The sequence below is a fragment of the Dermochelys coriacea genome, chromosome 8 (genome assembly GCF_009764565.3).
Source record: "Dermochelys coriacea isolate rDerCor1 chromosome 8, rDerCor1.pri.v4, whole genome shotgun sequence".
Classification (NCBI taxonomy): domain Eukaryota; kingdom Metazoa; phylum Chordata; order Testudines; family Dermochelyidae; genus Dermochelys; species Dermochelys coriacea.
Genome location: NC_050075.1, coordinates 14,347,364 through 14,361,266, shown reverse-complemented (window position 1 = coordinate 14,361,266; position 13,903 = coordinate 14,347,364). Strand labels below are relative to the sequence as shown.

The 13,903-nt window shown below is 35.8% G+C and overlaps 1 protein-coding gene across 16 annotated transcripts in view; it reads left to right on the top strand.

Annotated features, from left to right (window-relative positions):
• Positions 1-13,903, top strand: part of RAPGEF6 (Rap guanine nucleotide exchange factor 6) — a 247,086-nt gene that overhangs the window by 180,979 nt on the left and 52,204 nt on the right. For all 16 annotated transcript variants that reach the window (XM_043491153.1, XM_043491154.1, XM_038413806.2 and 13 more), the window contains 8 exons: positions 583-719; positions 1,430-1,588; positions 2,681-2,833; positions 3,398-3,562; positions 6,503-6,610; positions 6,981-7,184; positions 8,148-8,256; positions 10,330-10,573. In XM_043491153.1, the coding sequence (XP_043347088.1) occupies positions 583-719; positions 1,430-1,588; positions 2,681-2,833; positions 3,398-3,562; positions 6,503-6,610; positions 6,981-7,184; positions 8,148-8,256; positions 10,330-10,573 (1,279 nt within the window). The remainder of the gene's footprint in view (positions 1-582; positions 720-1,429; positions 1,589-2,680; positions 2,834-3,397; positions 3,563-6,502; positions 6,611-6,980; positions 7,185-8,147; positions 8,257-10,329; positions 10,574-13,903) is intronic.

Below are 13,903 nucleotides of genomic sequence, written 5' to 3'. Positions count from 1 at the left end.
AATGTGGGGGGTAGGGAGGGAATAATTTTAACTACCTGAAGCTGGCAAATTTGTGTTTGAATTTTTGGCAGGGCTGATATTATCACGGTATAAAGAGGCTGAATTTAAGTTCCAAGGAATTTGAGTCAAAAAGAGATTTCTGCAAGTGCCAAGCTAAAGTTGGCATTAGTTTAACACTAAAATAAAAATTGAAATAGTTTATACTTTTCATCTGATTATTTCTCTGAACACTGAAAAATGATTTCATGTTACTGATATTATCTAGCTTACAATCATCATTCAGCAAAAATACTTTTCTTTTCTAAAGGTTTGAAGTTCAAGTGCTTTTACGCTTAGCTTGATGCCATAATTTTACACTTGATGCCATAATAGTCATCAGAGCACAATCAAGATTGAAAAGCCAGGTTCCTTTTATTAATGTTGATTGTAAAATGCATGCTGTGCTCATTTAGCCACAGGCACTAATAGTGAGCAATTCCTTCAGTGAGTTTAACTCTGAGGTTTAATATACCTGCAGGGGGTATGGTACGTTACAGGCACAGGCCTTGCAGTCTTCAAATCAATGTTTCCTTTATCTAATAGAGCAATTACTGGAATTTATGCATCAACTCCCAGCCTTTGCAAACATGACCATGTCTGTAAGAAGAGAGCTTTGTTCAGTTATGATATTTGAAGTGGTAGAACAAGCAGGAGCCATCATACTTGAAGATGGACAAGAAGTAAGTTATAGAACATAACATAATTTAAGCACTGTATTATACTGAAATTCAGGGTTTTAATATGTTCAAATCTAGACATACAATAGCATTAAACAATTTGTATGTATAGTACTTGAACAGTAAACAGATATATTGCAATTTATTTGATAATGCTACCTAATAGTTAGGGGTTATTTTACAAAAATGTATTTATAATGTCATAAAAGAATGGGTCATTTCTAGCAGTAAAGAAATAAAATTGTCTGCCCACGAAATAATATCCCTTTTCTGAAGTAATTTTTTAAAAAATGTTTTTGATCTTGTGCAATTGTTACCCATTGGCTTAACTCAACTCTCCTGTTGTGCAAATTTGAGTTTCCAGTGATCATGTTTTAATGCCTATGTAAAAAATATAGTATCATGCCATAGTCTTTGTTGTCAAAAGGGTAGCAACAGGACATGCAAATATTTGGAAATTATTAGCATTTGGTAGATTGTGGAGCTAGAAATAAACTTTTTTATTTTGGCTCATCGTTCACTTACTGCTTACAAGTCAGTGGACAGTAAACAGCAGTTCTTGACATGTTGTATTGAATGAAATGTTACAAAATTGTAATGACAGCATATTTACTACCACATGGGTACATACTTCTGGGAGATAAGAATTGAATCGTCTTTCTTATTAGAACTTGCTGAGAGATCCATACTTTTTTTTAAAAAATTCGTTCTAGCTTGATTCTTGGTATGTTATTTTAAACGGCACAGTGGAAATCAGCCATCCAGATGGGAAAACTGAAAGTCTCTGTATGGGAAATAGTTTTGGGATTACCCCTTCTTTGGATAAACAGTACATGAATGGAGTGGTTAGGACCAAAGTAGATGACTGTCAGGTAAGATTATACCTGTGTATAATTTTCTCACATTTTTAAACGGTTAATAAAAAATTATAATATGGTTTCATCTAACATAATGATATTTATTTCGAAAATAGAATGAAGGAAGTTGGCACTTGGCGGGTGTGAGACATTTGGAAGGGTGGGCACTCTGTTAAGTTAGGGCTTGTCTACACAATGCTTTAGTCTGCAATAGAGGGGTGTAAATTCCAGTGCACACTAGCATGTTGTGCACTAAATGGCTCATGTGGGCCCTGGAGGCACACATTAAAAAGTAGGATTGCCAACAATCCCTTATTAAAAGGGATGTTTTCCACTCTGTACAACAAGATCAGGAGTTGCTGAGTGCTGCAAAAAGCAGCAAGAATTACCGCTGGTGATTGTAGGTGAGTACTGATTTTTTATTTTATTATTTTATTTTATTTATGATAATAATATCGGGAGAAGGGGGAGGACGGGGATGCTAAAAAACAGTCCCTTATATTTGAAATGCAATGTTGGCAACCCTAAGTAAAAGTTCCCTAGTGCAAGTTACAGGGCTACTTTAACACACACTACGGAACTTTTGGTGTGGGCCAGCAGGGTCCTCACAGGCTAGTTAGTGCACAACAAGTAGTATGGAATAGTATAGAATTTACACCCTTCTAGTGCAAACTAAAACACCATATAGACAAGCCTTTAGTTGTCCCTTCTTATTTTGGAACAATTTTGTTGTATATTGCTATCATCTGAGAAACGGGAACTTTTGTGTTGTGCTGAAGTAGCTGTTTACCACTTAAGGTCATGGTATTTCTGTGTATTTGAAATGCTTTAAGAACAGTTAAACAGAAAATATCCATTTCCACTTTTTACAGGCTAAGTTCTCTTTTAAGATTAGTCTTTGCACAGTAACATTGTAGTACTGTATGAGGGATTATCAATTTAACTTGGACTCTGTTTATCATTTAATATCTAGTGGAACTGGACAGGACTGGATTGATGTCAAATGATATGCTATCGCTATTGCATTACATTTGCCCAGGTTTAGTGCGTGGAGATGTGTTTATGTACTACAGGTTTATTAATTGTCCCCATATTGTTCTGGGTCAGTTTGTTTGTATAGCCCAGCAGGATTACTGGCGGATTCTGAACCATGTGGAAAAAAACACTCATAAAGTCGAGGAAGAAGGAGAAATTGTTATGGTAAAGGAACACAGAGAGCTAGATCGCAGTGGAACCAGGAAAGGACATATAGTTATTAAGGTGATTTTTCTTTATTTACTTAATATTCTACCTGTCAATCTCTAAAAATGTTAATTTATCAGAAAATACAGTGGGAACCTGGAACAGATATTCACATTTGTCTGTCTGTCCTACAACAGCTCAATAGAGAGTTGATTAGAAAGGATTTATATTTTTATATAAATACAAAATCTGCTTCCTATTAATAAAGCAGGATCTATTCAGTACATATTTTCTGGATTTATGTTAGAAACCACTGGTTAGTGTCTTTACGTGCATTAATCTGTGTTGTGTTGGATTAGAAGAGGGATTTTAAAACATACTAAAAAATCAATGGAATGTTATTGTGTGTGCAAACCAAATGCTATTCTAAATGATAAGATAGTGCATAGTCTTACAAAATGTTTAATATGTGAACTGAACTTAAACACACTTTACTTTTTCTTTCTAAAAGTTTATCAGTCACTTAGTATAATTTGGAAAAAAAAAAAGTGCACTATGCATGCTTCAAAGCCTGGATATCATCACTGGGGTGATGATACTATGTGATACTTCCTGAAAGCCCTTTGCACTTCTATTTTTAAGGCAACACCAGAGCGACTCATCATGCATTTAATAGAAGAACATTCTATTGTGGACCCAACTTATATAGAAGATTTCCTTTTAACATATAGGACATTTCTATCAAGCCCATTGCAAGTTGGGGATAAACTCCTAGAGTGGTTTAGAGTGGACAACCTCAGGGATAAGGTTGGTGTCAAATGAACAGACCAGCTTTTGTGGTGAAAATATTATCAATCTTTAACCTTTTTTTGTGGTGCTGATAAAGTCTGACTGTTCCATGATGATCTAAGTATAAATATTTTTATAGCAATATATTTAGTAGCATAAAAAGGTATTCTTCCATATAATTGCACACATGTAAGTTTTAATTCTAAATTCAGATATGCCAGATCATAGCCTCTAAAATATGTAATTGCTGATCTTAATATGTAAATGCCAGTGTATCTGAAATGTAAGCTAAGACCTATTGTTCACAAATTCCACATAGAGCAGATATTTTCAACTGTACTCTCTCATATTCTGGGTACAATCAGCCCTCTCAGAAGATCCATTTTTGCCAGTAATTCAGGGCAAATAAGTGTCCATGATTTCCTGGGCATATCACTGTTGCTTTCATGACAGCATTGGACCTATATTCCATTGTTTTCTTAGAAAATAGCTTTTCAAGGCAGCAAGTACATTTGATTTAAGCAGCTGTCTACAAATCATGCACCTGAAGTTAATTGCCACCACAGAAAAGGGTTGTAGATGGTGCAATTGATGAAATTACAATACTTCTGTATATGGAAGTAAGTGAAGTTCTGTATGAATATGCATGTGCACACAAAATAAAACCTATATGGTATAATAGTTTTTGTTCGTAGCCTATTCAAAAAAGATGGCAATAATGTTCTTAGCTGACTTTTTTCATATATACTAGAGTTTATCTGGAACAAAACCTGTTGACCAGTGAAGGAGCTAGTATTTAAAATTACAGTCTTTTCTGTGGTTTGTAGCTAATTTCATGTTGTTCTTTCTCCCTTTTTTTTGTGCCATACGTTTTGACAATTAGTGTTACCCTTTTTTTTTTTTAATTAAAAATGTGAAAATTGTGTAGATCCACAGAGAACATCTGGAATAACTGCCACATGATTTTAGTAGTCTGTCTGACTGGATTATTCCATATTGTGACAGAATGTACTTCCGTGTCCACATCCTACACACTATTGTAATAAAGTATCGCTTGTGAGATACCATTTAAAAACTCATAGTTTGCTGATCAATAATGTCATGTAAAAATGCATGTAGCAGTATTGTCATTATATGTGAAGTTATAAACATAAGCTGAGGTCATGACTAAAAGTATGTTTTCCAGGGGAGTCTGGGGAGTGGCCAAACCAGTGCCTCAAAGACAAAGGGCAAGCTGACACTTCAGGCAGGTGTAAACAGGGTTGATGAGCCATTACTTGCTAAGTGGCCCTTTTTTTTTTGGCAGGAAAAGGGATGGGCAAAAAATCTACATCTTAGCACAGAAACAGCATGGAGTTTCCTTCCACACAGACTGCCTGTCATCCTGAATTTCATCTGGAAATGTTTTCCAAGGGGGAGGGAACTAACACTATAAAAGGGGGAACAAACACCCTAAGGCACCCCTCCTCTCTTGCTCTCACTCTCTTTGTCCATTGATTCACTGCACTAGAAGGAACAAAGAAAGCAGCCATTAAACAGAAGAAGGGGTCTTGGCCGTATAAGTTTGACCACTGAGACTGTTGAGTGCAAGTGTTGAGAAGAACTTCACTTTCAATTTAACATAATTTGTTAAGTTAGGCATTAGGTGCATTTATTCTTAATTTTTCTTGTAACCATTTCTGACTTTTATACCTCATTACTTGTATTCATCTCTTTGTAGTTAATAAACTTGTTTTTATTGTTTTATTTAATCCAGTGTGTTTGTTTGGGGAAACTCTATTTGGGATGATAAAATATGTGCATAATATTCCCATTGATGAAATAACAGACCTATATACATTTGTATTGTCCAGGAGAGAGCTGGGCAGTACAGGGCAAACATTTCAGGGGGAAAATCTGGGATTGGAAGTGTGTTGGGGTCACCCTGCAGTATAATTCTAGTAAAAACCTAGGTGTGGCTGGCTGACTGCAGTATACACACAGACATATAACTGGGAGTGACTTCCATGCCGGAGGCTGGATGAGCAATCCAGACTGGAAGCTACAGCAGCAAAGTATTGTAAAGGACACCCCAGGCTAGAAGGCAGGGGTGACACAGCTACTCATTAATCTGGATTGTGCCCTGGGTATGTCACACACATGTCAAGCACTTTAAAGATTTTTCTTTTCTGTGCATAATGAAGAGCGACTTAAAAACGGGCTGAGTATATAGATACTAAAAATGACTTGGGAGGAGGGCCTGGGTTGGATAATGTTTTTACCAATGTGAAATTAAAAGCACTTGTGCATACAGCAATTTTTTTGTGGACTTGCAAAGAAAGAAAACTGTCTCAGCAAATAAAATAGGAAGTAATTTATTTTTAGACAAAAGAAACTGCTGTAATTGTTGAGCACTTTGTTTAATAGAGATTTGAGCAATTGACAGGCTGACTATATTATGAGAGTTGTATAGTAATTCTGAAGCACAGTCAACTGCATTGTCAAATAATGGAGATAAAGGTTCTCAGGATGTAATGTTTTATTGTTACTATATATTTCCTAGAAATTATGCTTAAAAAATTGACTGATCGTTCACAGTGGCAATTTGAAAAGTTGTAAGATTTCTGAATTAAGCAAAACTGAAAGTACTAGAAGGGAAATTAATTGGGGTTGACTTTGTGTCACTGTAGATAGTAGCCCAGCCCCTCAGATCAAATTTGATTTTTTCTTTTCTGATCAGTTTAATTGTGCAGCGGAGGAAAATGACTCAGGGATTGTTTAAAAGCAGTAAAAGCGACCTCTGCTTTTGGTTTACTTCTGTGAAAAGTCTGTGTAACATCAATGTTGAAAATAATGGCATATCAGATTAAATCCACATAAACAAATGTGTTTACAATGTACATAATTTCTTTTTCCTTACTATTAACTCCAAAACCAACCCATCCAAAAACCACCCTCATGTTTATCTTGTTTCTGAAGGTCACCAGAGTGGTCTTATTGTGGGTGAACAATCATTTTAATGATTTTGAAGGAGATCCTGCTATGACACGATTTCTGGAAGAATTTGAAAAAAACTTGGAAAATACGGTAAGACTAAAAACTATCAGTGTCATGCTTTCCAGTGAGGTGGGTTTTTTCCATCTGTGATTTAAGAATATTTTAAAAAGTCCTTGCGCTAGAAGAAGACGATCTACATTCAGCTTTTAACACAGTCCTATTTGATCTAAATTGTACATATGGTTGTACAGAATCAAACAGTAAAATGGTATAGACTACTCATTTCTAGCTCTTGATGGTATTTCAAGAAAGAAAAGGGTTTGGGGTTTGTTTGTTTTTTAGTAAGAATTGGATCCTTAAGTTCATAGATTCTTTTTTCTGTGGCATTGTTCTTTTCAGTTGTTCTTCCAATGCTAGATGAAGAAACATTGCATTCCTTTGTGTGTCTTCTGATTTACAGAAAATGAAGGGTCACCTCAGGTTGTTGAATATTGCCTGTGCCGCCAAGGCAAAGTGGAGGCAAATTACTCTGCAAAAACCTTCCAGAGACTCACCACTCTTTTTCTGTCTAGTTGGAGGAAGTGACAAGGGTTTTGGCATTTTTGTAGAGACTGTAGAAACAGGCAGCAAAGCAGCAGAAGCTGGACTTAAGCGTGGTGATCAGGTAAGAAAGTGCATAAAATTATTCATGTTTCAGATGTAATTTTAATAAAAATTCCTCCTGGTTCAACCGAGTACAGTAAATGCCAGATAACATTTGTCTGAAATATAAGACTTAAAATATTACTAATATGCTCAGTGTGTTTACCAAACTATGTAGTATTTTAAGGATTTGCGATTTGCATCTACAGTTCTCTTCTATAGCTAATATATATATATGAAAAAACCCCAAAAATATCCTAATCATGGTTTGTTTTAGGAAACACTGTTAAAAAGGGTTGTAATGGGGTACACTCACTCTCGCGAGAGCCCCCTAGCCGAGTGTGTGTGCTTGCACACACACACTGTTTGTTGTGGGTCTTTGCTGACTCAACCCTACGGCCGAATCACACACAGTCTGTTTGGGTGATAAAAGCAAAGCAAACTCCTTCTTGGATATAAGTCCAACCGGGGGCATATTTCAGCACCCTCTGTAAGGTCCTTCAATGTGCAGCCTATCCTAGGGTTCACTCTTCAATCAGTCCAGCAGGGCCTATCAAAGTACCCTGGCCAAACTGTGTCTCAGCCCCTTCTGGACTCCCTCAAATTATCCCTGCTCTTTAAGCAGTCCTGACCCTGGTGTGGGATCACATCCCCCAGGGCTCCCTGCCTGCAGACTCTTTGCTTCTCTGGGCCTTTCTGGTCCTAGCTCTTTAGCTGTGCCACTGAAAGACTTCATTTCCCCTTCTGGGTGCATCAAAGTCCGACATGTTTATAGGACATACTTATATTTAAATTGTAGTAGTTAATTTATTAGGATATTTAATAATGCATGTTTTTATAATACCACTCTGATATGTAGCTGTATTGTAACTTCTGAAGCATTTCTTGTATCTTTTTTATAATATTAAATAGTAAATTTAGAGAATGGAAAACCTTTTGTGACATTTAATCTAAAAATTCAGGTTTTTTCTGTTTCTCCTAAAAGATAATGGAAGTAAATGGACAGAACTTTGAGAACATTACATTTGTAAAAGCTGTTGAAATCTTGAGGAACAATACTCATCTTTCCATTACTGTAAAAACAAACATTTTTGGTGAGTAGGCTTGCATAGCCAATGTACCTTACATGTGAGAAAGAACACAAAATTCCCTATGCTGAAGGCATCAGGGCCGCACTAAGTTCCACCCAATTGCCTGTGACCCCAAGGAGCCATTCTAGGAGTTGATGATCACCAGATCACAGAGGCCATGTCCCTTTTTTGCCTGGGTACTTCCCCTATGCCAGGGTCTGCATGAGTGGGGAGGGGGCGTAGAGGCAGCATAACCAGCTCTGTGCTCCCTGGGAAATCCTCATGTGACCATTTAAGCAGCTTTATTGGGCCTTCACTCAAAGGGGCTGAAAGGGGGCGGATAATCTGACCAAAAGTTTATTCACAAATCCTCTCTGTCACTGGTTTTGACAAGAAATAGCAAAAGATGTAAAATCAGGTTTTTTAAAAAACTTAACAATGGGTGTGAGAGCCATAACATCTTTTACATCTGAAAGAGAAAATAGAGAATGTATAAAGTATATATGCAATATCCATTTTAGCTTTACATTGTCATTTATTTATTTACAAATAACTTTTTAAAATCTTTGTCAAAATATTGGTTACTTTTCTATAACCCAGGGCATACATGGTCTGCATCCAAGAACACAAATACCACTACAGTAAGAACAAGATTCCCCCTAAACATACATGGTTTCTTTTCTTTGATTTATGTTATATCTGAGGTTGCTGGGGTCCTTTCCTCTCCTGGGTCTCATCTGCTACTTCTAATTATTTGTCTTTATTTACTATTGATTTTCTGTTTTTAATTTTTTTTTCTTTACATCACTGTAGAGGTCAAAAAGTGGCATGAACTTAATTATCGCTTATTGTCACAAACAAAATGAGGACAAAAACAATTTTAAAAAACCCTTTTCATCATATAACGTATGGTAATACAAGGTGACATGCAACAGTACACCCACTTGTACAACCTTCCTCTGTCCGCTTACTCTGATGCTTACTCTGTCTGCTGCTTGATGTATTTTAACAAATCCATCAGCTGAATCCCTTTGCAAAGACTGTACTTGCTATTCTAATTTTTTAATAGTGCTAAATGACTAATATGGAGCCAGTGAGTTATCAGAGAATATATCAGTGAATCCCCATTCTCACACCAGAATTTCTCCTACAAAGGTGTACAGTCCTAAATTTTGCTATGTAATAATAGCATGCAATTTGATTTGGTATTTGTGCATAGTATGTGCTGCCTACCTGGTTTGGGTGGAAAACGTGAGTAATCAGCACTGTGCAGCTGTAAGTTCTGTTTCAGTGAGCACAGCCATATGTGTTCAACTGAAAACACTACATTTCTCTGATGTCAGCAACCTCAAAGAGATAAAAAAAATAAACTGCTTGGCAGGAATTCATGTACAGCTTTGAAGGGCAGGGTATTATGCTATGTAACCGAAACACAAATAAAATAGGTATAACTTTTTTCCCCATGGAATGGTGTTTTCTGGAAATGTCATTGTTACCAGTTGACCAGTTAAATCTGATAAGTGTAAAAGAATATTGGATGTGGAATATACTTGATAATATCAATGAAGATAAAAGAAGTGTCAGTCAGTAAAGCAGTAAAGTGACAATCAGTCTTACGGTTGTTCTTAAGAAAACATCTGCATCCCATTACCTAAGAGATGCAGACAAAAAGGTCGATTAATGTAAATGTAATGTTTCCCTTTTATCTAGCTAATTATCTGTAGTGGATGTTAACAAAGTTTTATGAAATTTGTTGTAATGTTTATTAATAAGAAAAATGAAAACGATGAAATTTCTTCTACTTCTTAATTTGTGGTTGGAAATTCCCTCCAGTGCAATAGTTTTCTCTTTGCAGTCTGTTTTCCATTAGTCTTTTAGGGCCGCCTCTCTCTCATTGAATTCAATAGCAAAACTCCACTTGATTTCAGTGGGAAGAGGAAAGGAATATTAAATTGACCATATTATTAGTGTGCATGTTAACAACTATACTATTCAGTATTTCTTTTATGGTGGTAGGTAGGGATGGGAAGAAGGATTAAAAGAACAAGCATTCCAGGAGGTAAAAAGAAATTATAATAGGCTTATTTTCTTTTACAGTGTTTAAAGAGCTGCTTAGCAGGATAGGACAGGAGAAGAATGGAGTCCCCCATATTCCAAAAATTGCAGAAAAGAAAACTAATCGCTACTCCATCCCAGATATGCCCGGAGATATGGAACAGATGTTTCCATGCGAGAAAGGAAACAAGAAAATCAAAGCAAACACTGTATCTGGTGGAAGAAATAGAATCAGGAAAATTTTAGACAAGACACGATTCAGCATCTTGCCTCCCAAACTATTTAGGTAGGTTAGACTGTTCTGGTAGAAGAGTAACCGTTGTCTAATAAGCTGTTATTTTCTAAGTGGCTTAGAATTTTCAGGTTTTATGTGACTATTGTTTATATACGTATAAGAAACCGCAGCAAATATGACTAGCAACAGTAGAATTAGACTAAAATAGGTTTGAAAATGCCTTTTCCTTTAATGTGCCTAATTTCAAACCTGCTTTTCTTTTACATCGTTTTGAATGCCTATTCACAATATAATTCAAATATCTGATTGATTGTCATTATTCTCTTTAGCACTAATTGTTACAGCATGAATGTGAGGAACTACCTGTGCAATCTGGGCACTGGAAAGCATTAATTAAGTAGCTTTCAGTTTAAAATGAGTGGATATGTTAAATCTGTTCAGGTGCTTTTGTCTATAATAACCCATTTGGATTAACACCTTTTGTAACTGTATTTGGAAAAGTGTTTTACGTATGGAATTTTTTTCCTTATGCACGTGGTTCAGTACCTGCAGTTGAATATGCAATATTCCTTTAATATTTGTTCTGTGATTTACAGTTCAGAAACGTCAACTTAAATCATACAGTAATGACTATTAGCCTTCCAGCTACCAACACCCTGTTATATTCTGAATATATTTACAACATATTCAAAGACTAATTGTTTTAAGTGCTAAGAATTATTCTGGATAAGACAAAGCAAATGTAATAGTCTTAAATTACATGTTCTAGGTATTTCAATGAGCAATCATAGAAATATAATAACACCTGGTTTATTGAGTTTGGATTTGCATTTTAATACATTTGATGTTAACAAAAGTAGAACAACTTTATTTCACAAAAGTTAAACCTGGAAAAGGCCTAATTGGTCAACTTATTTACCCCTTTTCCACCTTTGTTGTTGTTCTTTAGTGCTTTGTGTCCTATGTTACTGACTCAAGCACTGGCACATCAACAATTTGCCTTGGGACACTATTTCAATAGACTAATAGGTCTTATTGTTATGACACTTGTCTTGATATTCAGCTACATTTTTCTAGTGCTCACTTTCATCCTATTCCTCCTAATTATAAACAAGTTGGACCATTTCACCCTCCCCCAACCTCCTCAAAATCAGTATGCTTTTCTTTTAGTCCTTAAGTACGTAGAATATCTATAACAATGGCAGAAGTGTTTTAATATAACATGAGATCAAAGTGTGATGCCATTTTAAAGATTAAGAAACATCCCTATCATAGTTCATTTTTCCCCAATGTTAACTTATATTCAGACATCAGTTGTCAAAGTGGAATCTTCATATGTTGTTTTTATTAGGTCTTTGCATCAGCTTGATTTTGTGGGGGGTTTTTTTTGTTGTTGTCATCTGGCTTTCTCTTCTGTATAAACCTTGTTATTTATGTTCTTCAGTAGAATCATAGAATTGTTGAAATATTTACAGTATTTTTCTTGTGTTTTCAACATTGTCTTCTTTCTGTTACTGCATCACCTTCTCAGGGGATTGTTTTGGTAAGAAATTGCCTAATTATATGTTGTTGGGGGTGTACCAATACAGCTTTCTCACAAGCATGGATGCTTTTTCACTTCTGTGCAGTTTCTTTCGTACTGTTGAATAACGTATATAATTCCAGTACTTTTCTTGCTATATACTCAAAAGTCTTACCATTAAGTTTTCATCATCTCATGGGATTTATAGCACCATACGCTGAAAAGTATTGCATCATCCGACTTCTGCCCCTGTGCAATTTGTGGGATACTTGAATAATTTTGTAGAATTTTGTGAGGTTACTGCACAATTACATTGAACCCATTTTGGTGATCCGATAATACTATTATAAGCATGTCTACCATGCCTTTCAGCTGGTGGCCCTATACAGGAAAGAAAAACTGGCACCAGAATTTTGAGTACTCCACTTGGACTAAAAAATTAGGTATCTTGAAAATGCTCACAGTTTGTAGTATGTTTTTATACTTGCCTTTGTAAAAATGATGCCCAACTTGATATTCCCTTTGGTGTTTCTTTTCTTTTCTCACATCTTCTCCCTTTAACCTTCTCAGTTCCAGTCTTTGACATAAATTCTTTCAGCTGAATAAATCAGAACTGTTATCCTTATTGATAAGAACACCACCACCCAAACTATAGTACCTGCTTCTCCCTCTTCACCTTCATCCTCTAATTCACCCCACACTTTGACTTGATTTTGCCACCTGCATTTTATGAATTTATAATTTGTTTACATTTCCATCAGATGCTATGCTCACTACTTCTCTGAAGAAAAGCTTACTCTTATTTTCATTTCCTCTCACCTAAACTATTGTAATTTGTGCTCCCTTTCCCCTTAATTGTGTCCTAAAGTTGCAACCCTTCAGACCTCAATTTGTCCAAAAAGTGACCCAGCTCATTCTCTCTGTCTACCCAAAAGCAGAAACACAGCACTATTGCTTGCATTCTCAGAAATCTTCACTGGCTTCTCCATTTCTAAATCAGCACACAATTCTTTATCTTAGTTTTTAAAACCCTTTCCCCCAATCTCTAATCCATTTTTTTCTGATCCTTAGCCTGTTTCTGAAGCTTCCTTGGTTCTCCTCTTCCTTTTTTCCTCCACAACAGTCACTGTAACCTCACCATCTGGAGCAGAACCTGATTTACTCTGTCTCTTTTCAAATCGTATCTTCAGATCCATCTTTCTTCCTCGTTCTGAGACTCTTAACCTTCTTTGTATAATATATTATCCCACTCTTCTTTTGCTTAATCATTCTCCCTGAAACTTGGCCATTTTCCCTCCTCACCTCTGTCCTATTACAACTATAGATGTTCCCTCTGGCGTATTTTAATTTAGTTTTTTGATTGACTAGGATTATATATGCTGTCATTAATGATACTTCTGTCTAAGCAATGCTGCATAAAATTGTAGTTATGTATTTTATACAATACTATAAATAGAGGTGAGATGTATGTAAATACCTTAATTACATTAAAAAGACTCCAGTGGGTACATTAAAATGAGAGATGAGATAGTTTTGGTTTCAGAAACTTTGAGAAAGTAAAGTAACCAAAATGTGTTCTGCTAAATAAACCAAAGGGATTTCTTCTTCCTATATCTTAATGCAGAACTCCTCCCTGACTTCCTCAAAATAATACTTAAGAAAAAGTACTTCGCAAATAAATATACACAAAGCCATCAATTAGTTGATTGTTTTGGGAGAGGTGCTACTAAAATTCCATTTAATAATGGGTAAGACTTTTAAAATTCATTTTACTCTCTGCCACAAGTGAATTATGTTCTTGCTTCCTATATAGAAGCATGACCTGGTGGCTAGATATTCCCCCCGCCTTTTTTTTTTTT